General features: G+C 42.2%; 1 protein-coding gene across 1 annotated transcript in view; it reads right to left on the bottom strand.

Annotated features, from left to right (window-relative positions):
• AACS (acetoacetyl-CoA synthetase) overlaps positions 1-24,279 on the bottom strand; it is a 61,108-nt gene that overhangs the window by 15,360 nt on the left and 21,469 nt on the right. Inside the window, exons 5-10 of the mRNA XM_073312876.2 lie at positions 22,145-22,242; positions 12,365-12,479; positions 11,379-11,460; positions 8,236-8,383; positions 4,990-5,070; positions 2,407-2,531 (exon numbers count right to left, since the gene is read on the bottom strand). Coding sequence (XP_073168977.1) covers positions 2,407-2,531; positions 4,990-5,070; positions 8,236-8,383; positions 11,379-11,460; positions 12,365-12,479; positions 22,145-22,242 — 649 coding nt within the window. The remainder of the gene's footprint in view (positions 1-2,406; positions 2,532-4,989; positions 5,071-8,235; positions 8,384-11,378; positions 11,461-12,364; positions 12,480-22,144; positions 22,243-24,279) is intronic.

Here is a 24,279-nt window from a genome sequence, read left to right on the forward strand (position 1 = left end):
CATTAACCTTCAAGAAATCCTGCTCCTGGGTAAGTAATGCTCAAGTGATTTGTGTTGGCATAGTGTTAGTTTTACATGGTGGCAATAAATTCCCTTGAGGATATGCTGAAGTGTATGAAGATAATTATTATTTCTGCAAGGTGCTTTAGAGACATGCAAGTATATGGAATATTGCATGAGCGCCTAGAGCACGGGATGGGCACCTCTTTGTATAAAGAATAAATCATAATCTCTTCTCTATTACAAACAGTGATTGGCTGGTCCTTTGGCTGTGGTTTACTACAATCATATGAAGTATTTTTATCCTTATGCAATATTTTACTTACTAGCACCCTCTGAGCCATTTATTATACAGCAAGGATACTCTACACTGGTCTATTTTTTTGGTTTACTATTTGACATACTCTCTTTCCGAAGTCTTTTGAGTAGTTCCCTCCCCGCCAACACCAGTTTACCACCACTTAACCCAGGGGTGGGCAAACTTTTTGGCCTGAGGCCCACATCTGAGTATGGAAATTGTATGGCAGGGCATGAATGCTCACAAAATTGGGGCTTGGGGTACAGGAGGGGGCTAAGGGCTCTGGCTCAGGGGTGGGGTGGGGCAGGGCTGGGGCTGAGGGTGCAGGAAGGTGCTCCAGGCTGGGACGAAGGGTGGGGGAAAAATCAGGACTGGGGCAGAGTCAGGGCACAGGAGGGAGGGGTCGGGGTATGGGCTCTAGGCAGCGCTTACCACAAGCAGCTCCCAGAATCAGCAGCATGTCCCCCCTCCAGTTCCTAAGCAGAGGTGTGGCCAGGAAGCTCTGCATGCTGCCCTGTCCACCGGCACCACCCCTGTAGCTCCCATTGGCTGAGGTTCCTGGCCAATAGGAGCTGCAGGGGCAGTGTGCAGAACCCCGTCTGCCCCTATACATAGGAACCAGATTGGGGACATGCCACTGCTTCCAGGAGCTGTGCGGAGCAGGGCAAGCCCCCGACCCTACTCCCCGGCAGGAGCTCAAGGGCCAGATTAAAACATCTGGAGGGCCGAATGAAGCCCTTGAGTCGTAGTTTGCCCACCCTGACTTAACCCCTTGATATGGGCTAAATCGAGCACTACTGAGCAGACTCTTTACTAAAATCATCCCAATCAAGGAGTTATTGTTATTCAGTATCTCCAGGGTAAACAGTTATGCCCTGTCATGAAGGTGCAGTGTGCTACATATAAGATGACAGCCAACATGAATATTTTGGAACAAACTACATTAGAAGGCTAGCATACAGCTGGCTAATGCTTTTAGCAATCAATTAAAATATTAGACCTGCATACATGCTTGAACTGCTTTCGTTTACCTTCCACATACCCTGATGATGCTCAGAAATAATCTGTTCTATCTCTAGACTAACTTTTTATCCCACTGGTTCTGCTCTTGAATCCCTCTAAATTTCAACAGATTTTATTAGCCTTCCACTAGAAACAATTTCACTAAGATGTAACCTTTAATTATAATAGCCAGCACCAAATTGTTAAATACTGCGTAGCATGAAAGGCAAAGCTGCATTTTAATTATTAATTGGCAATAGTTAGGTGACATGCACTGCATCCACTTTCCACCATAAATGCATTAAACCTGAGCATTAAGTAATTTTTAAATACTCAATATTTTTATGGTAAAAATGTAAAGATCTGCAGTTTACCTCCAGTTTGCAAAATGGTAGAGTTATAAAAATCAATGCTCTGTCCAGTGTGCACAAAGGTCAAATATCATGAAAGGCCTTAAAGCTGCTTTAGTTTCAAATTTTGTTATTTCTTTATGCACCAGTAGAGGGCACCCGGCACTGCATTATGTTCACACAGGTATATATGACGACAACTAATAAATTGCTTGACAAAGAATGAAACAGATTAGAAAGCAAAGTATGAAAATACAAGTAGCCCTGCTGAATGGCCCCAGTCAATTTAAGGCTTTCAAATTCTATCAAGCACCATACTCAGGTTTATGCTGAGTAGTCTGAAATAAAGGATTCTTGTTTCACTAATTCCGAGTGCACTGAGAAATTACTCTTTAGACTGTTCCCAATTACTGCCTTTTGAAAAGGCTGCTCTTAAAACTGACTGTTGAACTGACATTCTTTATTTACAGGGAATCAAAATGCCTGAATGAATTCTAAAACACACCATTCAACCCTTTGTCTTTCACTCCCTCTAAAAAAGACCACTTCAGTCTAAGATTTAAAGAGTTTATCCTAAATTAAGCCAAAGTTTAAAAACTATGCCACCCTATACGTTGGCTTCAGATCAAGCAAAGAGCCTCTATTGAAGCTGTTTTTATGTGGGATTAGTAACAGACTAACAAGTGAAGACAGCAATTTCTAGGACTTAAATTGAGAAGAAGTTCTATAGTTCACTTCAACATCTTGTTTACCTACCCCAGTCGGTCAACCAAATCCCAGAGCACATTGGGTGATGGAACAAGAGGAGATCCATCATATAAGACCACTGAAGCTCCTGCAGCAAGCGCAGACACTAACCAATTCCACATCATCCAGCCAGTCTAGAACAAACAAGACTCCCATGTTAATTTCTATCTTTGTGAGCTCACATACTTGGAGGGAGACATCTCTCCCAACTATTTATTGACCTGTGAATTCAGTCTCTCAATGTTACTTCAGAATACCACTGCATTACATTTGTTTACTGTTAGAGTAAATTTATCATAACCCATGGACCAGTTTCAACTGTTATCACTGTAAATCCAGCGAAGCTATTCAAGATTTACACTTGTTGTAGCTGACTCAGAACCTGGCCCCCACTTTAGTAACCTTATTTCGGGCCTTCAAAAAAAAAAAAAGGGGGGGGGGGGGAGAGGAAGACTCATGGAATTAATGTAGGGCCGCAAAATGTGTATGTCGGTTTGAAATTAGCCCGATAATATATTCATAGGTTTAAGGCCAGAAGGGACCATGAGATCACTCAGTCTGCCTTCCTAACACACAGGCCACAGAGTTTCATCCAGTTGCTCCTGTACTGAGCCCAGTAACCTGCACGCAAATAAAGCGCATGTACCAGAACAGCATCCTGTCCTGATCTGAAGACATCAAGAGATGGAGAATCCATCATACAAGGAGTCCCATGTACTTATCCCAAATTACAATGATTATAGGGTATTAGACTTACCTGATAATTATAGACCAAAAACATAATAGTTTTATTTTGTGTAGCAACTTCCACAAATACTTCAGGTGGTACTTGATTTGGTATTTAGCCCAAAATACTTCACAGGATACAAGTGACAGCAGGTATTTGAGACAACTAAAACACCAATTCGGACATGGTTTGTAGTATCTAGTGTGTATTTTATGACACTCCATTGCTGCTTTACACTGAATCCCATCATATGCCAATGCAATATGTCTTGACATTTTAAAAAAAAAAAACTTTTAATCAGAAATTATGAAAGTTCCAGTGTTCACTGTATGTACGCATCTCCTTGCAGAATGCAGGTACAGTGCCTGTGCTAAAAAACCCTTGGGGGAAAAAGGATTCTTCCCTCCCTCCACCCATACATGTCACTTTGTTGGCATATGGGGGCCTGCAGCTAGCCAGGAAAATCTCAGTGCCTGGGCCATGTAAGGCATCTGTAAGTGGTCCTACTTAGAATCATAGAATATCAGGATTGGAAGGGACCTCAGGAGGTCAGGTGGTCCAACCCCCTGCTCAAAGCAGGACCAATCCCCAGTTTTTGCCCTAATCCCTAAATGGCCCCCCTCAAGGATTGAACTCACAACCCTGGGTTTAGCAGGCCAATACTCAAACCGCTGAGCTATCCCTCCCCTTCTTGCCCAACTCCACTGCAACTCCAGCAGACAAGTCACACTAGGAGTGTGTTCATAGTACTAAGCATTGGAGATTGCTTTTTCAGAGCAGCCTGGGAGAAGTAGGGGTTGCTCTAATTTATGTCAAGGGCCATAGCAGCCTCTGTTCTGACCTTCAGCAGGACTCTTACAAACTAAGCATCATTAGTTTTCCCACATCTCTCAAATTTTTCCAGCCTCAAACTGCTACAGCCTAAGAGTTTATTATAAAGATCTGAGTTTATACACACCTCTGCTGATCACCTCTACTTGTATTATCTGATTTGCCATTGAGGTACAAGCCTAAACAACGATAGGGGAAAAATAACCAGACTCCTCAGTGGAGGCAATGTAGATTAGCTGTTACTGTCACAAGTTTATACAGGAGCTCACCAGGGAAAGACAGGCTAGCCAAGCAGAAACTCCTTTCATACCATGTACAATACCTTCTACCTTGCTACTGCCCCAACATGATATAAACAAACTTCCACAGAGATAAATTTACACCTTCCTCAACAGAATATGACTGACTGTTGGGAGCATGGAGAGCATCACGGTAGTAGGATAGTGTTAGGATAATATTTAAAATGTTTGAAAAGCCCCAAAACAACCTTTTTAGGCTTTTATTTTCTTAAAAATAAGTCACTGTTAAACCTAAGTTGCACTGTGTTGACTACACTAGCACCAAATAAGGACGGTTAAACTCCAAGAAGTCACAAAACAGCCATTATATTTTCTTCCCTTTATATTATTAGAAATCACTCATTCAGAACATGGGCATTTCCACAATGGAGAAGACCAGTGGGCCATCTGGCCCACTATCACATCTCTGACAGTGGTCAGAACCAGGTGTCTCAAAGGAAGGTGCAAAGAATCCCAGTGCACTTATGGGGTTCCCAAGTGGGGGTGACAGAGGTTGGCTCATGCCCCAACCATGAAGGTTCATAGCCTTTTTGATACCCCGTCCACCAGGCTCCCAGGGATGCACAAATTCTTGCTATTCCACCAAGATGAACAGGGTAAAATTGTCACTCATCTCCAACATGTTCAGTTCCCCACATGATGCAGATGCTTTGAAGATGCACCTGAGGAGGTCATTATAGCAATAAGCTTAAAACTTTTAAAAAAAGTTTTATAAATGTCATAAGCCCCACTTGCCGTTGTATAGTACATAATAACGTCATTGCTAGTCGTGTTGCCATGAAGAATATGCTCCTTCAGGTGCTGAATTAGTGTGCCCTGAAAAATAAAAGAGTGAAGGGAAAAATAAGTTTATGTAAATAAAAAGCAAAGATCTGGTGGCCAAATATACTTTTCAGTCTCCTAAGGCTGCACAATGAGTATTTCAAGGTTACAGACAGGTATTGAATTCCACCATCTTTCAAAGTAAAAAAGAAACAAACAGGCAGCAACTCCCAGACCTATCCACGTCAGCATGGATAGCATTCTCCACTCCCCTTTCATGTAACTTTCCATCCTCCTTCACTAGATCTCAGCAGTGTCTGCACTTAACCTACAACAAAGGGAGCATGTTGTTTACTACAAACTGCAGCATCACTCCATAGCCAGCCACTAGGATAGTGCAGCACCCGATGTAACCCGTAAGGATTTGCCTACATGGGGAAATTGACCAAGAGAACTATAGCAGTACAGTAATATATCACTCTAGTTCTGCAGATCCATTTCCCCAAGTGAACAAGTCCTTTGACGCAGTTTCACACTCACAATACACCCAGCTGACTGGAAGGAGTGAGGGACCCAAAGTTGTTCTGGACTTAGGCGTCATGGCACAAAGCATTCACGTCATATACTAGGTCACAACAGTAGCTCAAGCTATCTCAAATTTTAATTCTTTGGAGACTGCAGGCAGAACTATGTAGACTTCCTCCTAAGCATTCATGTGGCTAGCAGCATGGAAAATTCCACTGGCACATAACAATGCACTGAACTACGCTATTACTCACTTTTCTCTTTTGTTGAAAATGTAGCTAAAACACTTCTTGGATCATCATTCAAGACAGACTTTCTAGGATCAATGAACGTATAAACTGCTTCCTTGTGTCACTTTACTACAGTGACACATTAAAATGGTTGATTTAAAAACAAAAACTGTGCTTTGCATTTTTGGAAGTGCTCATGGTGGAGCTATTAGGGACTTCACATGAATCAAGCAAAATATATGTTGAAAGAAAATCCATTATAGATAAAAATTTAAAACAAAAAACTAATGTAAATTGCACATGCTTTAAGGGATGGAAAGGAAAAAATATTAAATAAAAAATATACAAGCAAATCCAATTTTTCCTTAGCATCTCAGAGGAGCCACGTCTGGATTTTACCTGCTAACGCTCCAGTGCGCTAAGATGTCACAATGCTGCCATCTAGCTACAGACTACTTTCTACAACCTGCATTTTAAACGTAGAATTCATGGCTTTGCCATACCACAACCAGTAACTGAGAAGCAATCTTGCACAAGACTTATGCACACGTTTAATGGGAGCGTTCACAGTGTGCAAGTGAAATGCAGGCTTAAATCTTTGCAGGAGCAGGATTTTTAATGGTACCCTTATAGTTACAGTCCTGTAGAAATTGAGACTATACCCCCATTGGATCAAATTCAATTAAATGTTTGTTGCCTCTCTTCTTCCCAATTTACACTTCTGGATTCTCAGGGTCTGAAATAGTAACGAAATTTCTAAAGATAAATCCACCCACAAACTATGAACTACTACTATGGAGAAAACGGAGTGTAAACCAGTTCAGAGGAGAAGACTGCCTAGCTCTTTTTTTGTTTTTGTTTTGGGGGGTGGGGGGGGGGGGAGAGAAGAGAATCTACCCCTTTGTGTCTTGGATTCTAGCTGAAGAACCCAATTCTCCATTTGCTTACATGGGTGTAAATCAGGTGTAACTGCCAAGGTGTGAAATCAGTGTAAAGGGAGATTAGAATTGGGGACTATGTTTCTATGATTTAGGAATTAAAAAATAAAATGAAAATAAAAACAAAGTTGCTGAATCATTTGTTAGAGAACTAAAACAAAAACCCTACAACAACCTCCACATGTTTCTCTTTAGACCATTAATACACTAGAGCTTTGCTTCTGAAACAAAAAAAGTTACATATATTTAAATACACACACACCCCCACCTACCCTTACTTCTGCCTGCAGGATAATACATTTTAAAGGTTTGTCTTCCTTTAAATTATTTATGGCTATCATTTAAATATACACCACAACAGACTTGCAGAGGAAACATACGCGTTTACCACATTGCACACAGTAGGGTATATGAAGTTAAGATTACAAGGAAAAAACATTTCCTGTAAAAAGATCCAGGGGATAATCAAGCTATTTTAAATCCACTGTGATCAACGTTATTTAATACACTTTTGCTGTCATTTCATCTCCTCTTGTATTTTTGATTATTGAAACTAAACTTCAGCTGTATCAGCACCACTGTGTGGCTCCAACCAAGTTGGGAGGATGAGGCAGAAGAAGAGGAAGGGTAGGATTCAAGGGCAAGCTAAGCAGCTCTGTAAATTATCTGGTGATGAACAGAACTTTGAAGAGGAGAAAACCCCCTTCCCTTTGTCTTCTCTACCTCAGTGTATTTTAATCTAGCTGGTCAACTGTATTTATCACACACCTTTCACTACCTTCTCTGCTCACTAACCTGTCTTCACAAGTGCTTATCCTAACATTCTGAACCCAGAGCAGTTACCAACAGCTACCCAACTGTCACAAAAAGGTCTGGTCTACACCAGAATATCAGGTTGATTTAACATCACCACTCAGGGGTGTGGCAAATCCACACCACTGCGCAGTGCGTTAAGTTGACCTAACCCCCCAGAGTAGACAGCACTAGGACAACAGAAAAATTCTGCTATGCTGCTGGAGTGTTTTAAATGTAGACAAGCCTTAAGTGAATTTACTGATGGAGATGGTTTTGGATTAACAGCTCAAGTGGCAGAATTCTTCTAGTCACGAAAGCCCAGCATGGGGGTTGCAAACTTCCCCATGTCATCTCTGCGAATGTCAGATACAACCACAGTTGTCAAGGTTCATTCAGTCGTTCGTCTCTCCCAGCAAGGACATCAGTTGTGCCAACTGTGGTTGTGTGACAGATACTTGTCCACTGGGAAGTATCATGAACAACCAGAACAAGCTCCAGATAGTAAGGACTTTTGGTCCTTATTGATCCATCTCTTTCAGCTATGGACCGAAAGGTGAAAGGTTTCACATAGTTATCAAAATCCACTGAGCCAACCAGGCCCCCCTTGGGAACGATCAGTATCTTACATCACCACATACACTCTTCTCCCCTCCCCCCAAAAAAAACAAAAAAGAGCTCTGATGATTATAAATAGACAGTGCGACATTGCAGCCCCAGGAGGGAAGACGTACCCCTGCTGAATGAACCATGCATTTTGGTGCTCCTGTTGTGCCAGATGAATACATGATAAAGAGAGGATGACTGAAGGGCAGCTGTTCGAACTCCAGCTGGGGGGCTTGGTCTCCTTTCCCAGTAGCCAGGAAATCTTCTAGAAAAACACTGTACAAAAGAGAGGGAAAAGCAACTACTTAAAACGACTTCAACTTTAAAAACAAAACTAACTGCTACTCAACCACAGACATCTATACGATCATTTTCAGACCCAACAGCACTCTTAAAATAATCCAGCCTGTATATGTAACCCTTCTTTTGGCTTTTCAGGCCTTTGGGGATTTTCTTTAAAATGAAATGTCAACAAAATGTTTAAGAATAAGACATTAACGGCTATATTTTAAGAACAGGCCTACAAATTTGCACATATGAACAGTTGCCAGCCTTAAAAGCCCCATACAGAGAGGCAGAGGTAGCAGGTAGGTACTTGTATAGCCCCTATCATACAACCAGCAGAGTGCAAATTAGTCTACCATACTTTCAAGTAGCACACTAAGCCATGACCTCCCTGTGCTGTAGCCGAGTCCAGATGGAATGTTACTGTGCAGCAATCTGGGACATTGTAGAACAAACCCTGCCTTGCCACACAGTAGCTCACCGTGTAGACAGGCCTTAAGATCAGGCCTGAGAAAAATCTTTGAGGCCTGGCTTGGAATAAAGGATCAGGCCCTCAAGGGAAATATTAAATTATAACAGTTATAATGTGGGTCCAGGTTGCAGTGCAGACAGAATGGCTGTTATGACTGTCAGAAGGAAGCTATGCCAGCCCTTGATTCAGCTGTGAATGTACTTTTGGCTTGTAGTATCAATTACAATGAAATTGTTCTGGAGTGACAGAATCTGACGCTTACTGCACAGTTTGGAACATTAGCAGTATCAAAAAGGTATCTGAATAACCTAACCCTGAACAGTAAATAAACCAACCAACCTACCTCTAATTGTTATTTAAAATTGTTTACTGCTCGATTTTGGAGCATGCTTTCTTCTCCTCGTTATACCAGATCTCATTTATAGAAATGTGCTAATAGGATATTTCACAGAGCAACATTTTCTCTAAGATAAACAACAAATCAAACTCAATAGTTGTCATTTTGTTGCTTTTATAAAAGTCTCACCACACTTTTATGTTCAAGTTTATCTGCAGGACCCAACAATCAATAGCAATGGAAAGCAAAATTCAGAAGGCTAACGAGGGTAGCTTGTTGCTTTGTATAAAGCTAAATTAAGTGGATAATGTAATTTTACTGGATGCTCCTGTTTTATATCAATTATTGCTTAGACAAAACGTGAAATATGACTGAGTAAAAGATACTACAAATGCATGTTGGGGGAAGGAACGAGACTGAGACAGCAGTGATAAATCTAGTATTGACAAGCTGAAAAGTACATTCATTTTGTAAGCAACCGAATTCCATCTTTCTTTGTGGAGAGATTTCTTGCTGGGTCAATACTAATGGGGAGAAGGCGAGAGAGAGAGAGAGAAGTGTTGTAATGAAAGAAAGCAGATCAATTGCTCGTTTAGCTTCATGCTCATCAGTAGTGGGGTTTCTCTAATATAAGCAAAAAGTTTACTGAAGTAAACAACATTTTTACTAGTTTGACAAAAGTATTCTTGCTCCACCGCCCCCACCTTCCCATTCCTTCCCATTATTCTGTCACAAGTTTCTGAAAAAATTCTGCTGAATGGACAGTTAAAAAAAAAAAAAAAAAAAAAAACACCTTATTTTGTAAAGCCAAGACACGTTTTCTTTTGGCGTACTGCAGCATCCTTAAGCAATGCTAGAAAGCAAAGCACACCATCACTATACTAGAGCATGCAACACAAAATGAAATGAACTAGAAAGTTTAAAAAAAAAAAACACTGATCAGTCTAAGTCAACTTCCAAGCCTGATCCTAAAGCCCAAAAACCTCAAGAATCATTCCAATAAAGTCAATGGGCTAAACTCCCTGAATTTACAAAGGTGTAAGTGAGAGCAATGATTCCACCAACTTATTAGAGTGAGAACAGTTCTGATCCAATAAAACTGCTCACATAAGAGCTGCATGGTCAGATCCTAAATTATGTGCTAAATACAGAAGAAAAAGTGAAAAGTTAAAATGGAGAGAAGCTTAAAAAGCTAACCAACTGAAGAAAAAAAAAAGGCTATAAAAACATGGTTTCTTCAGTGTCTGGTCAAGATTATCCCACAGCTCTAAGAGAAGAGCTTCTTGTGCTATGTCAAGTGTCCATTCTTTTCTCCATGAGATTTGTATTGCTGGATGTCTGAGGATCCTTGTATGTAACAGGAGCCTGATCCTTACAGGTTCTTTCCAGATGAGATGAAGTTGGGCCCCCTAACAAATGGATATAAACTGGCCACTAGGAAATTTAGATTAGAAATTAGACGAAGGTTTCTAACCATCAGAGGAGTGAAGTTTTGGAATAGCCTTCCGAGGGAAGTAGTGGGGGCAAAAGATCTATCTTGCTTTAAGATTAAACTCGATAAGTTTATGGAGGAGATGGTATGATGGGATAACATGGTTTTGGTAATTAAATATTCATGGTAAATAGGCCCAATGGCCTGTGATGGGTTTTTAGATGGGGTAAGATCCAAGTTACCCGGGAAAGAATTTTCTGTAGTATCTGGCTGATGAATCTTGCCCATATGCTCAGGGTTTAGCTGATCGCCATATTTGGGGTCGGGAAGGAATTTTCCTCCAGGGCAGATTGGAAGGCCCTGGAGGTTTTTCGCCTTCCTCTGTAGCATGGGGCACGGGTCACTTGCTGGAGGATTCTCTGCTCCTTGAGGTCTTCAAACTACAATTTGAGGACTTCAATAGCACAGATATAGGTGTGAGGTCTTTTTTAGGAGTGGTGGGTGAAATTCTGTGGCCTGCATTGTGCAGGAGGTCAGACTAGATGATCATAATGGTCCCTTCTGACCTAAATATCTATGAATCTATGAAACATGAAGTTTGTAACTAAACTAACAGGCAAATACTAACATTTCCCAACATTCAGGAACACACTAGTGAGAAAAATCCGTGTAGGGTTCAGTGTCCATCCCATCTCTAGTTCTGATAGACAGAGCACATGCCCAAAGGCTGATTTTGTCCCATTACCTGTTTGGTATTTTAGAAATATCTATCACTTCTCGCGATGAAACATATGGAATCACCACCACTTTTCTTAAATCTGGGAGTCCTAGGGGAAAAAAAATGGAGTACAAAAACCATTATTCACTTATTTCCAGTTACATAAACAAAAGGCCTCTTCTCTGTTTGGTTAGTTTGTGTAATGTACGTACAAGTAATGGACACAATTCAAGCTTTTCCCAACTCCCATCTTTCTGTTTGTCACTGACAACGTCAAACAGCACCAGCAGCAAGCGATTGAAACTTGGATGTAAATACAGTGTAACATCAACAATGGGAGGATTAGAACCAGTCCCAAGGGCCAAGTTTTTCTATTAGAAAAATCCACACAACCTTGGTGCGTCACAGGTTTCATGAGCATACATGAGAGCTGAATTCGGCCACATGAATAGCAAAACCAAGCTCTTATAGACATTGTTCATCAGGAGATCTCAACATGCTTTAAAAAAAAGCCAGTACCATTATCCCATTTTACAGATGGGGAACCTGAAGCACAGAGAGGTAAAGTGACTTTCCCAAGGTCAACCTGCAGGCAAGTAGCCGAGATGGGAATAGAATCAAGTCTAAGCCCAGCGCTATATTCACTAGCAAACACTGCCTCCATCTGTTCAGCATAAGCACATACAGCATTTTTCCTCAAATGTTCCATGCTCTCTCTGCTTCTTTCTCCACTCAAAGGCCCAATCCCATGTAAGTGAGCCAGGAAGAAGTGGTGGGAGGGAGAAGTCAGCTCAGCAATATGCCCTTTCCCTCTAACCCTGCAGGAATCCCACCATGTGAATTATTCTCATCAAGCGGAAAATACGGACTCTTATAGTTGCTGTTTTAATTTGAAAAAAAAATCCAAAAAGCTAAATAGTTTTGCCTAAATAAGATTTGATTTCCTCATCACTTAAACAGCTTTGAAGTTTCCCACAACTCTATGCGAGATAACATGGTATGAAGTGAAATACCTTTTACTACATTATGCAGTTTTTCCATGTGGTTATGTTCTTTGCCATTGTATACGACAGCCTCAACAGAGAAGATCAGCTTGGGCTGAATTTGTGAAAACCTGTCCAGTACGCCCTGTGGAGAAAAGGGAAAGGACAAGAAATACAATCACAAACAACACTGCAAAGGGGAAAAAGCCACTGGTTGCTAAGTCCAAGCCATGTCACAAAACGTCAAGAAGAGAACAGGCACGGCAGAGTACAGGGATAATGTTAGAGACCAATCACTTCCGTTTTCTCCATCCACCCCCAACATTTTAAGGAACAGTGAGTGTGAGAGCACCAATCTGTTTTATAATCCCAATGCCTATTCCAAAAAGTACTACTGTGTCCTAGACAGATTACCCAGAATACCATAGTAACACTATTAGTTGTAGGGTCAGATTTACAAAAATATTTAGGTGCCTAATGATGGAACTAGGAGCAAATATGCCTAGCGTGGGTTAGGCACTTTATGACAATTGATTGTAAGGGAGATTTGTACCTACCTAGCACCAGGCCCCTATCTGCATCATAAGGCATCTAAATATCTTTGTAAAAATCAGGCCTGAAGCCACTGCAACAAAATAATGTATTTGTCTAAGAAACCAAAAAACATTTCAGCATTTAAAATATATATTTTATATATATATATATATATATATAAAAATGCATCCAATAGAAAGGCCACATCAATTTGAAACCATTTATTCTGCTAATGAAGGTTAGTAAAGGAAACACTAACTTGATTAACATGATTAGGCATTGCAAAAAAAAAAAAAAAAAAAAGTTAATTCAGTTCTTCAAGCTTCTTCTCCCTAAGGCACAAATACTAAACATTCAGCTCTTATTCTCCAGTTAACTGGCCTCTGTTCTCAATAATGAACCAGAACTATACTCACATCTGAGTGATAAGCCCTCTTGGCACTTGGTGGATTTACACCACATGCTAAAACATTCCTGAAATGGGGCTTTTGTAATCAACAGCAAGGACCAAATCCTATTAATAAAAACATATCGCAGACAGCATCTTCCTCTCTAGCTATGTTCATTGAAATATTAAGCATTGTAAAATTGACAGAGTTGGCCACAGGAAAACAATCTCCCAAAACACTACAAAGCCAGAGACCTCACCAGTAGAGCTGAGAGAGTAACTGATTTTTCAATTTAGTGACTGACCCAAAAGATTAATTTGGGGTCAAACAAATATTTTTGTTCAAAACAATGGTCCCTTCCTTCACCCCACCCCCCAGTTTTTTCTTTAATTTCTTAAAAAGAAAAAAAGTTAAAAAAAACTCAAACAGACCAAGCTAAATTTCAAAATGAAACAATTTGTAGCTATACATTTGAAAATGTTTTAACTTTCTAATTTTTCTTTCCACCAAATTTTAAAAAGGAAACATTTACCAGATTAGAGCAAATAGTTTCAGTCACCCTGAAGCTTCATTTTTCAACAAATGAACTATTTGACCAAAAAATTTCACCTCAGCTCAGTTCACTAGGATGTTTATTCACTGCTAGCCACCTCCATTCCCTTCTGCTTCCTGCCTAGCCCTCTGCATATTAGTCGAAATGAGATGCAACAACTAGTTTTCTAGGAATTCCTGTGGGCTTCTTATATACTGCACTTAGAGCAATTTCCTTAGATCACTTTCCCAGGAAGACAAATTACTTTTATACACCCAGTAAATGTGGTAACAGCAACTAAGAAATTGTACTAAATAATGAGCCGCTTACAAGTCTCCTACACAGAACCAGCCTTTGGGACCAGACCAACTGAAGGAGAAATCTAAGTAGATCACTGCAGTGAACTGGAAGTCCCCTCCTCCTCCTGCATAAAGTTAAAGTAATTGCTTGGGAAAGAGAGACTTCACCCACTCAACCTGCAGGCACAGCTGCATGACTACAGACCACGTATGCCTATTTCATCCTTTGTGGCAAATCCGCAGCAACTCTCCCTATGCAGATTCATTAATTCCAAGGCCAGAAGGATGATTTTGAGCCATTGGATCTGCACAGTTGAGGATAAACTTGACCTGATTCTTCTCTCAGGCCAGTATGAACAAGAGTGAGTCCATGGAGTTACTCTCGTGTAGGACCGATGTGAGCAAGATCATAACCAGGCATCTTGTAGTTCTTCCCCCACTGTATGTTCTCCATGCTGGCCTAATCAGGGTTGGTATGAAACCTCCTGAAGGAGTGCAGAGACCCTGTCCTCCATAACCTCTCCAATGTCCACGCAGCCTCATCATAGGGCTTCTGGTGGTGCAGAGGTCTTCATGCCAACTCTCCACAACAGAGAGAGTTTCCCCCTTAGTTCAGATATTACTCCTGGATTTTGCAGACATTCCTCTTGCACTTTGGACAATAAGCACTTCCTTGTCTCCTTTAAATTCTACTCTGGTCTGACTCCACAAGTTATCCTAGTAGCAGTCACTCAGCGCTCTGGGCTATCAATTAAAGAAAAGCAGTTTACAGTACACAGAAAAGCATCAAGGTGTGTTTCTCAGGGAAGTGGAGAGAGAATGTGAAACTCAATAAATTCAAGCTTCAATCATAGAACTGCAGGACTGAGAGGTCATCTAGTCCAGTCCCCTGCCTTCAAGACAGGCCTAAGTATTAGACCATCCCTGACAGGTATCTGTCTAACCTGCTCTTAGAAACCTCCAATCTCCCTATGCAATTTGTTCCTCTGCTTCACCACCCTGACAGTTAGGAAGTTTTTCCTAATGTCCAACCTAAACCACCCTTGCTGCAATTTAAGCCTTTCGATTCTCGTCCTAGCCTCAGAAATAACATACTGAGTTAGTTGAAAAATCTCCAGTCTCACTCCAGTGAGATGACACGACACAGGTTTTCAAGAAACTTATCTAAAGCATTCACTGTTGAGAAGACCCACACTCAGACACGCTGATTTAATTACATTACAACATTAAAGTAGTTCTCCAAAGAGCTTACGGCCAAGTAGGGGACAGTCTCAAATCGGATTGCCATCTTATCGATTTGTTTGCAGTGTTTTCTGGAAATTGCTCAAGTGTCCTAGTAACACGTGCATGCACACACACAAAAGACTGCTGCCCCCCATGCTGAATATAGCATCTAAACAAGTGGCTTTAAAAAAAAAAAGTTTAAAAACGAAGACGGACAGAATACCAGGAATGTCCTGTGAGGGAGGAGTTGGGGGAAGGGAAGAGGAAATCCAAGACTCAGACAATTACAAGTTGCGGGATCTTATCTGGGCCATGCGAACCCGCTAGACTGGATTCACGACAGGATGCAAGCCCTCCTCTGCAAGGAGGATACAAATAGATGGAACTTGCTTCACTGGCAATACTGGGACTTCAATCCAACCAGATAGCTCAGCAGGGATCAAATCTCAAGGAAGCCCAGATGCATTAGAATTGGCTTGTATTCTCAGATCTTGCACTCAGAACTGTGCAGGTGGCCTCCTGACTTCAAGGGGCTGCCTGTAGGGGTCTGTCCACACAGTTCTCAGTGCAAGATCTGAACTTACGCTTTTTTTGTCCACCTACTTATGCACAGGCCAAACCGTCCCCTTTGCCTGTGGATATACCTCTGAGGCAAACAGGAGGCCCACGGAGGGTGTTGAAAGGAGGGGGAAGGGCTCCGCACGGGAGGGAACCCCCTTAGTTCTCTGTTTATTTGCCTGTGGCAACAGGTATCTTCCAGGTTTGCTGAAGATTTATAACATGCAGGGCCTTTAAAAAAAATTGTTTGAGCAATGCAAGATGACCTCCAAAATTTCATAGAACAAACATACCTTTAAATATGAAATATTGTTGAAAGCTACAAGTTACAGAACCACACAGTTCCACCCCAAAACGTAGGTGTGTAAGCTTTAATTGTGTTAATGGAGTTACATGAACACACGGAAGGAGAAAGATCTACCCTTTGGGTGGAAATGGATATTGCTACTTCTGACTATCAAAAGGCCACAGACTTGGATTTGAATTTGAGCCAACCCAGCCTTTGACTAACAGAAGGAGCATAAGTGCTATTGATGGTGTCAAGGTTCCTTCCCCACCTCTGAACTCTAGGGTACAGATGTGGGGACCTGCATGAAAACCTCCGAAGCTTACTTTTACCAGCTTAGGTTAAAACTTCCCCAAGGTACAAACTATTTTACCTTTTGCCCTTGGACTTCATCACTGCCACCACCAAATGTCTAACAGGTATATAACTGGGAAAGAGCCCGTTGGAAAACATCTTTGCCCCCAAAAATCCTCCCAAACCTTACACCCCCTTTCCTGGGGAAGGTTTGATAAAAATCCTCACCAATTTGCATAGGTGACCACAGACCCAAACCCTTGGATCTTAAGAACAATGAAAAAGCATTCAGATTCTTAAAAGAAGAATTTTAATAGAAGAAAAAGAAAAAAATTACCTCTGTAAAATCAGGATGGTAAACACCTTACAGGGTAATCAGATTCAAAACACAGAATCCCTCTAGGCAAAACCTTAAGTTACAAAAAGACACAAAAACAGGAATCTACATTCCATTCAGCACAGCTTCTTATTTTCTCAGCCATTTAAAGCAATCAGAATCTAATGCATATCTAGCTAGATTACTTACTAAGTTCTAAGACTCCATTCCTGTTCTGTCCCCAGCAAAAGCATCACCCAGACAGAGAGCCTTTGTTTCTCCCCCCGTCCAGCTTTTGAAAGTATCTTGTCTCCTCATTGGTCATTTTGATCAGGTGCCAGCGATGTTATCCTAGCTTCTTAACCCTTTACAAGTGAAAGGGTTTTTCCTCTGGCCAGGAGGGATTTTATAGGTGTTTGCCCTTCCCTTTATATTTATGACAGATGGTACAGATATCCCAAGGCTAAGCCTGGTTAAAAAAAAAAACTATCACAAAAACTTAATAAAACTGGGCACTGAAAATAGCCCATCAGCATGGAGAGAAACACATTCGTACATTGTAGAACAAGTAAAATGAACAATCTTCCCCAGATGAAAGATCAAATCACACTGCAAAGAAAATACTCCGTCACTTTCAGACCAAGCAGAAAATATCTGTTCTGCAAATGGTCATTACAATGTGTAGAGTTATTTTTTTTTTAATCATTGTATTGCTGAAAAAAATATTTTGTGCAAGAAAATGGAATTATGGTGCCCTCTAGTCCCTATTGGGCACTATGACAGTTTGATACTTTTGAGGCTCTGCAGATGGCTATTCTGGGTCCAGTTCTGTTCAATATCTTCAGTGATTTAGATAATGGCATAGAGAGAGTACATTTATAAGGTTTGCAGACTATACCAAGCTGGGAGGGGTTGCAAGTGCTTTGGAGGATAGGATTAAAATTCAAAATCATCTGGACAAACTGGAGAAATGGTTTGAAGTAAATAGGATGAAATTCAATAAAGACAAATACAAAGTACTCCACTTACGAAGGAACAATCAGCTGCACACTACAAAAAACGAGAAATAACTGCCTATGAAGGAGTACTGTGGAAAGGAATCTGGGGGTCATAGTGGATCACAAGCTAAAATAGGAGTCAACAGTGTTATGCAGTCGCAAAAAAGCGAACATCATTCTGGAATGTATTAGCAGGAGTATTGTAAGCAAGACACGAGAAGTAATTCTTCTGCTCTATTCTGTGCTGATAACGCCTCAACTGGAGTATTGTGTCCAGTTCTGGGTGCCACATTTCAGGAAAGATGTGGACAAACTGGAGAAAGCCCAGAGAAGAGCAACAAAAATTATTCATGGTCTAGAAAACATGACCTATGAGGGAAGATAGAAAAAATTGGGTTTGTTTAGTCTGGCGAAGAGAAGACAGAGGGGACACAAGTTTTCAAGCACACAAAAGATTGTTACAAGGAGAAGGGAGAAAAATTGTTCTTAACCTCCGAGGATAGGACAAGAAGCAATGGGCTTAAATTGTAGCAAGGCCAGTTTAGGTTGGAAATCAGGAAAACCTTCCTGTCAGTGGTTAAGCACTGGAATAAACTGCCGAGGGAGGTTGTGGAATCTCATCACTGGGGATTTTTGAGAGCAGGTTGGACAAACACCTATCAGGGACGGTCTAGATAATACTTAGTCCTGCCATGAGAGCAGGAAACTGGACTATATGACCTCTTGAGGTCCCTTCCAGTTCTATGATTACTAACCATTTATATTGAGGTAACATCTAAATCACTTAACCAGGTTGGTCCCCATTTTGATTTCTCCAATACAAATATAACAAGTAACAGTCCCTGCTTCATAACACTTGCAATCTAAAAATCCTATAAGAATGAACAGGGATTCAATACTCCTGTATTACCATTGTGGTTTGTATCTAGTACTGCTCATGATGTGCTAGAGAGTTTCCAATCCCATAAGATACAGTTTATGCCTTCAAGGGAATAAGAAAATGTAGGTCACAACTTGCTCAAAGGTGCCAAGCGAGAACTTTGATGTCATTTTATGCAGCAGTTTCATTCTGCAAAGATAGATTCCACCCAAAAACTGAATACTTACAATATGATTTTATATACACGAGAGCCTCACCTACTATATTACCTGTCAGGTCTTGTGATGAAGTGATAGGCCGTTGCAAACACAAGCTTACCCATAGTGACTCAACATGGCTCTGTGCCTCAAAATTCAAAAGGCCAAAATCAGAAGTGCCATCTATGTTACTGGAAAGCCAGCCTGGTATTCAGAGATGCAGCCCAGGCTAAAGACGAATTAGATTAGAAACTACAACTATGACGGGGGCTCACAAGTCAGGGCACACAGCAGCAGCAGCAGGTGTTGCACCACAGTGGGGCAGAGGGGTGGGGCACCGCCTGTTCCAATCCCCATGGCTGCAGATTGGTCCTGCTGCCTAGGAGCCGGCGGGCCAGGCCCAGGACTGGGAACGCAACCAGTGCTGCCGGGCTGGACCATGGTGGGGATGCTGGCGCTGCTAGAACTGCCTGAGGGGCCTGAGCTGCTGGACAGGAAGCAGGAACTGGACAGACCCTGACTCCAACCTGCTACCGAGCACCAGCCACTGGCCCTAAGCGCTCTGCGCCCCCTGGGCTGCTTGAGCTGGATGCCGCTGGCCAGGCGCTGCCGGTGAGTAGAGCCCTGCACAGTTGTAGCTGCATCTGATCCACTATCCACAAAAGTGGTCAGCAGGTATCTGCATCCGTGGATGCAGTTATCCACCGATTTGCAGGGCTCATTAAGGCAGCGTTAAAGCACCAGAGTGAAGCAGGAGATGTGGGTTCTAACACTGACTCTGCAGCAGGCTTCCTGTGCAACCTTGGGCAAGTCCCTTGATCTCTGTGCCTCAGTTTCCTCACTGGTAAAATGGGGTTGATACTAATCTCAAAGGGGTGTCCTGAGGCTTAATTCAACAAGGCCTCTAAAGCTTGTCAGAGGAAGAGCACAAGAGAATGACAAAGTATTAACTGCAAACTCCTGGAGAGGTCACAAATAAGTTGTGTACTGGCAGAGACATTCCTCAATTGGATGGAAAAAGCAAGTGAAACTAAGCAGCTGGTGTGCAAAATAAGGGGAGAAAGGGCCCAGCACAACACAGGGGAGTGTCTTAGTTATCCTATCCCAGGTAATACTTCACATTCATTCAGCTCCTTCCAGCCAAAGATCTTCAAGCCATTTACCAGCATGAGGCAGAGTGCACGCTGTGTACTACCTCACGTACAAGATATAGCACTTAGCACTAGAAAGCCACAGAATTCTGCTGTGGCACAGAAGCGAAGGCAGCTGTGGTTAGAAACTGGCTGCTTGTTAGCTTTCAGAGCACCTCCCAAAAGGAGATTTGTGTGAGAAGACTTGGACTGACTTCTGTCCTCGGCAATGACGCTTGATGGCACTAGTTTCTGTCTGGCAGGCACATGAAGACCATTGCAATCCTGGCTACATTCTCTCGTTGCTTCTTCTAGACGTGGGATCGCTATGCAACATCCTTGATCGTTTAAAACTAAAGTTCTGTACATGCCTTTGAACACCAGTCTTGCTATTTAACTCCAAAATCCTTAATACTAATGCTCAAATGTCAGCCCTCAAAGATGAGCAGCTCTGATATAGGGGAGGACCATCTATCAAAAAGTGTTCCTTCTTTCTCCCAATAGGAGGGCCAGGGTTTTTTTTTGGCATTTGGATTCATGGATCTTGGTCCCATCCTGCAGCTAATTATTAGGAAGCCTCTGGGAAGAGAAGAGTGAGGGGGGGATTTGATAGAAGCCTTCAACAACCTGAAAGGGGGTTCTAAAGAGGATGGAGCTAGGCTGCTCTCAGTGGTGGCAGATGACAGAACAAGGAGCAGTGGTCTCAAGTTGCAGTGGAGAAGATCTAGGTTGGATATTAGGAAAAACTATTTCACTAGGAGGGTGGTGAAGCACCTAGGGAGGTGGTGGAATCTCCATCCTTAGAGGATTTACGGCTCGGCTTGACAAAGCCCTGGCTGGGATGATTTAGTTGGGGTTGGTCCTGGTTTGAACAGGGGGTTGGGCTAGATGACCTCCAGAGGTCTCTTCTAACCCTAATCTTCAAGGATTCTACGATAATAGGATAAAAGTAAAACCAGAAAAAATACTGGAAGAAAATAGATACTGGTTTTTCTTTTGTCATATAAAGACTTGCAAAACTATCCTGTAGCAGTGAATATTGTAGGCAAATAGCTCAGTATAATTCAAAAGAGGATTAATCTAGGAATAGGAATAGCTTCTGCAGTTGTAAACTATCCTAGCTAGCATAAGGGCTGTTGATCTGCATGTTTCAGGGCATAAATTGATTGAGAGATGAGGCCAGGAAGGGGTCTCATACCATCCACAGTATATTCTTACAATGTTGATGTGCTGGAGCCATATTCCGGAGAGGCTACCTTGACACCAGGAAGACTGTCAGTTTCCATGGCCTACTCAATCCTTGGCCTCTGTCAACAAGGCCTGTGATGGGATGTTAGATGGAGTGGGACCTGAGTTACGACAGAAAATTCTTTCCTGGGTATCTAGCTGGTGAATCTTGCCCATATGCTCAGGATTTAGCTGATCGCCATATTTGGGGTCAGGAAGGAATTTTCCTCCAGGGCAGATTGGAAGAGGCCCTGGAGGTTTTTCGCCTTCCTCTGTAGCATGGGGCACAGGTCACTTGCTGGAGGATTCTCTGCTCCTTGAAGTCTTCAAACCACAATTTGAGGACTTCAATAGCTCAGACATAGGTGAGAAGTTTATCGCAGGAATGGGTGGGTGAGATTCTGTGGCCTGCGTTGTGCAAGAGGTCGAACTAGATGATCATAATGGTCCCTTCTGACCTTAATATCTATGAATCTAAGTGTGCCACCTCGGTATTAACAGATGGTGCTTTTTGTGATCTATCCTTTATGGAGTGAATTAAGCACCAATTCATGTAACATGGCAACAAGTAGTCAGACAGCATCAGCTATTGCACAGTACCAATGTAGGCTTGATTTGGAAATGAGCAATTGAAAGCTGCGACTTTCAAAACCTTCTCATGGATTTGAACACCTAGTTTGTGTTTAAATTAATGGAAATTGGGCTTCTGGATTCCATGGCAGTTTGAAAAGTCTCAGCCTAAACAAACAGTTTCCTTTCTCAAGTTTGGAAGGAAATCTAGTTTTCTGGGGTTTTGCCACAAGATGGCAGAAGTAGTAAACAAATGGAACATGTACCTCTTCAGTCAAGAACTCTAAACAGATACATCCCAGATCTAACCACCATCTGCACTAGGCAGGCTCATGATTATCACTTCCCTGGAATGGGCAATTCTGAGATTACTTACGTTAATTCCAAAGTCAGGCGAAGTTGAACTCCAAATAGCACCAATACTTGCAGTAGCCAGCATTGCTTCCACTGCGTGAATACCATTGGGCAAATAACCTACAAACAGGATTTCAATAGTTAAAGAAGGGAGAGACCTGGAATGCGCAGATCTTAAAGTAAACCCAACCTTTACTGTAGTCAGTTTATACAGATGTGCAAATGAGAAATAAAATATCTTATCAGACACATAACTGCACCTGCAAGTTTCTACTGCCAGATGCCACTTCCCCCTTCTAAGGGGCCAGAGTCTGATCACAGACACTGGGGAAAGTTTGTTGTAACTGCACTGACAAAGAATTACTCCATATTTGACGGCCTCCCAATTTACAGTGCAGTCACAAAGATCCAGATCTTGTTTATCAATCAAAATCTCACGGGGAGGGAGCTGAAGATTTGAAGGGGGATGTGAAAAGAGGAGAGCAATTTAATGGCCAGGGCAAATGTGAACGGAAGACATAGGACTACCCATTACCAAAAAGCTACCAGGCACTTAGAAGTACTGGAAAAAAAGTTTGTTTAGAAGGTGGGATTATGAAATGCCCAGTATCCAACTGTAAGGCAAATTCAGTTAACGGCAGCTCTCTCCCCACAAGCATGCCAGGGCAGGTGGAAGGAGGGAGAAATAATCGCTGTGCAGATAGCCTCTCCCCACCCCCCTTTGATAACCTAACTAGCTTTGTGCTAAAGCTATCCAGCCAGAGGCAACGTTACATTGCAAACATGAGCAGAAGTGACACGGCTCATCTAGCGTCAAGGTCAGCTGACTTATTTCTGGCTCCATGCCCTTAATCTTAATCAACATGAGTGTCGGGGCAGACATGCCAACTCTCACAAATTCCTCACAATTGACATGATTTGTAAGTAAAATTAAGCCTGACATATGATCTTGCAAAAGAACTCTCAAATGTCAAAAAAAAAAATTTTTTTTTTAAATAATCCTGTGCGAGTTCCCACTGTTCGTCGGCCCCAGCAGCCAGGACTCCAGCAGTCAGGCAGCCTCAGGGCCAACAGCAGGAGTCCCAGTCACCCAGGGCTGAGAGCGGGAGCCCGAGTGAGGAAGCCAGTCAGCCCTGTGCCCAGGAAACGTGGAACCCCCAAGAGTCAGGCACAGGATAGCTAGGACCCAGGAGGTGCTGGGATGCGACTCAGTGATCACTGGGGTCACTCTGTCCCAGTGGAAGGAGAAAATGAATTGCACTCACTGAAGTAACTCAGGGTTGCTTTGGGGAGTCCACGCTCCTTGCAAGATCCTCAAGCCCCACAGCTGCTGCTGGGGTCCCGAGAGCTCTGGTTGCAGCTAGGAAAGGTTAATATTGAGGAGTAACATTCCTGCTGGTCTGCAGGAGACTCTCCCAGTGCAGAGACCCCAGCCTGCGCATGACACCCCTTCCTGGGACCCAGCCATCTGCTCCCAGGGAGTGCACCGCTTGGAGGGACAGTAAGAGGGACCTTCCCATCCCCACCTCCCCAGGTTACACCCTGGCTGCAGGGAGATGGTTTTGCCCCAGGCTGCTCCCAGCTGAGCTGACTGTGATTCCCTGCCTAAAAGCTCAAAAAACCCCACAAAACCATAATTTTTATATAATTTCATAATTTTAAAGCCAATCTCATGAGTTTTTGTGAGCCTGACATAATTTTTGAACATTTGGGGTCAGCAATACTGTAGGGTATATACAGTAGATCCTAAAGTAATATAACCTGTATACACAGACACAGACAGATGCACTTTTCAAGCAGGAATGCAGCCAGTATGTTTTCACTTTGCATTCAAAATGCATTAGCTTTGCAAATCTGAAATACAGCATCATCATCAGCCTGCAACATGATTTTGAGATTTAAATACACAAAAAGATCCCCTCTGTCAGATATTCTGACAAGAGGAAGAGTCAGGAGAGGTAGATTTTCAACAGGCTGCTCCTGCCCCCAAAGTCAATTGAAAGGTTGAGATGTGGGTTCAAACCTGATGATTCAAAGGACATTAAGTTAGGGTGCCCAAACATGGATTTGGGCACTTATCTGTTTTAAAGGACCTAAACGACATCCAAGTAAGCAAGCAACAATGCCCAAATACAGAATAGGAGTTTTATTAGGTAC

This window comes from Lepidochelys kempii, chromosome 15, assembly GCF_965140285.1.
Source record: "Lepidochelys kempii isolate rLepKem1 chromosome 15, rLepKem1.hap1, whole genome shotgun sequence".
NCBI lineage: Eukaryota > Metazoa > Chordata > Testudines > Cheloniidae > Lepidochelys > Lepidochelys kempii.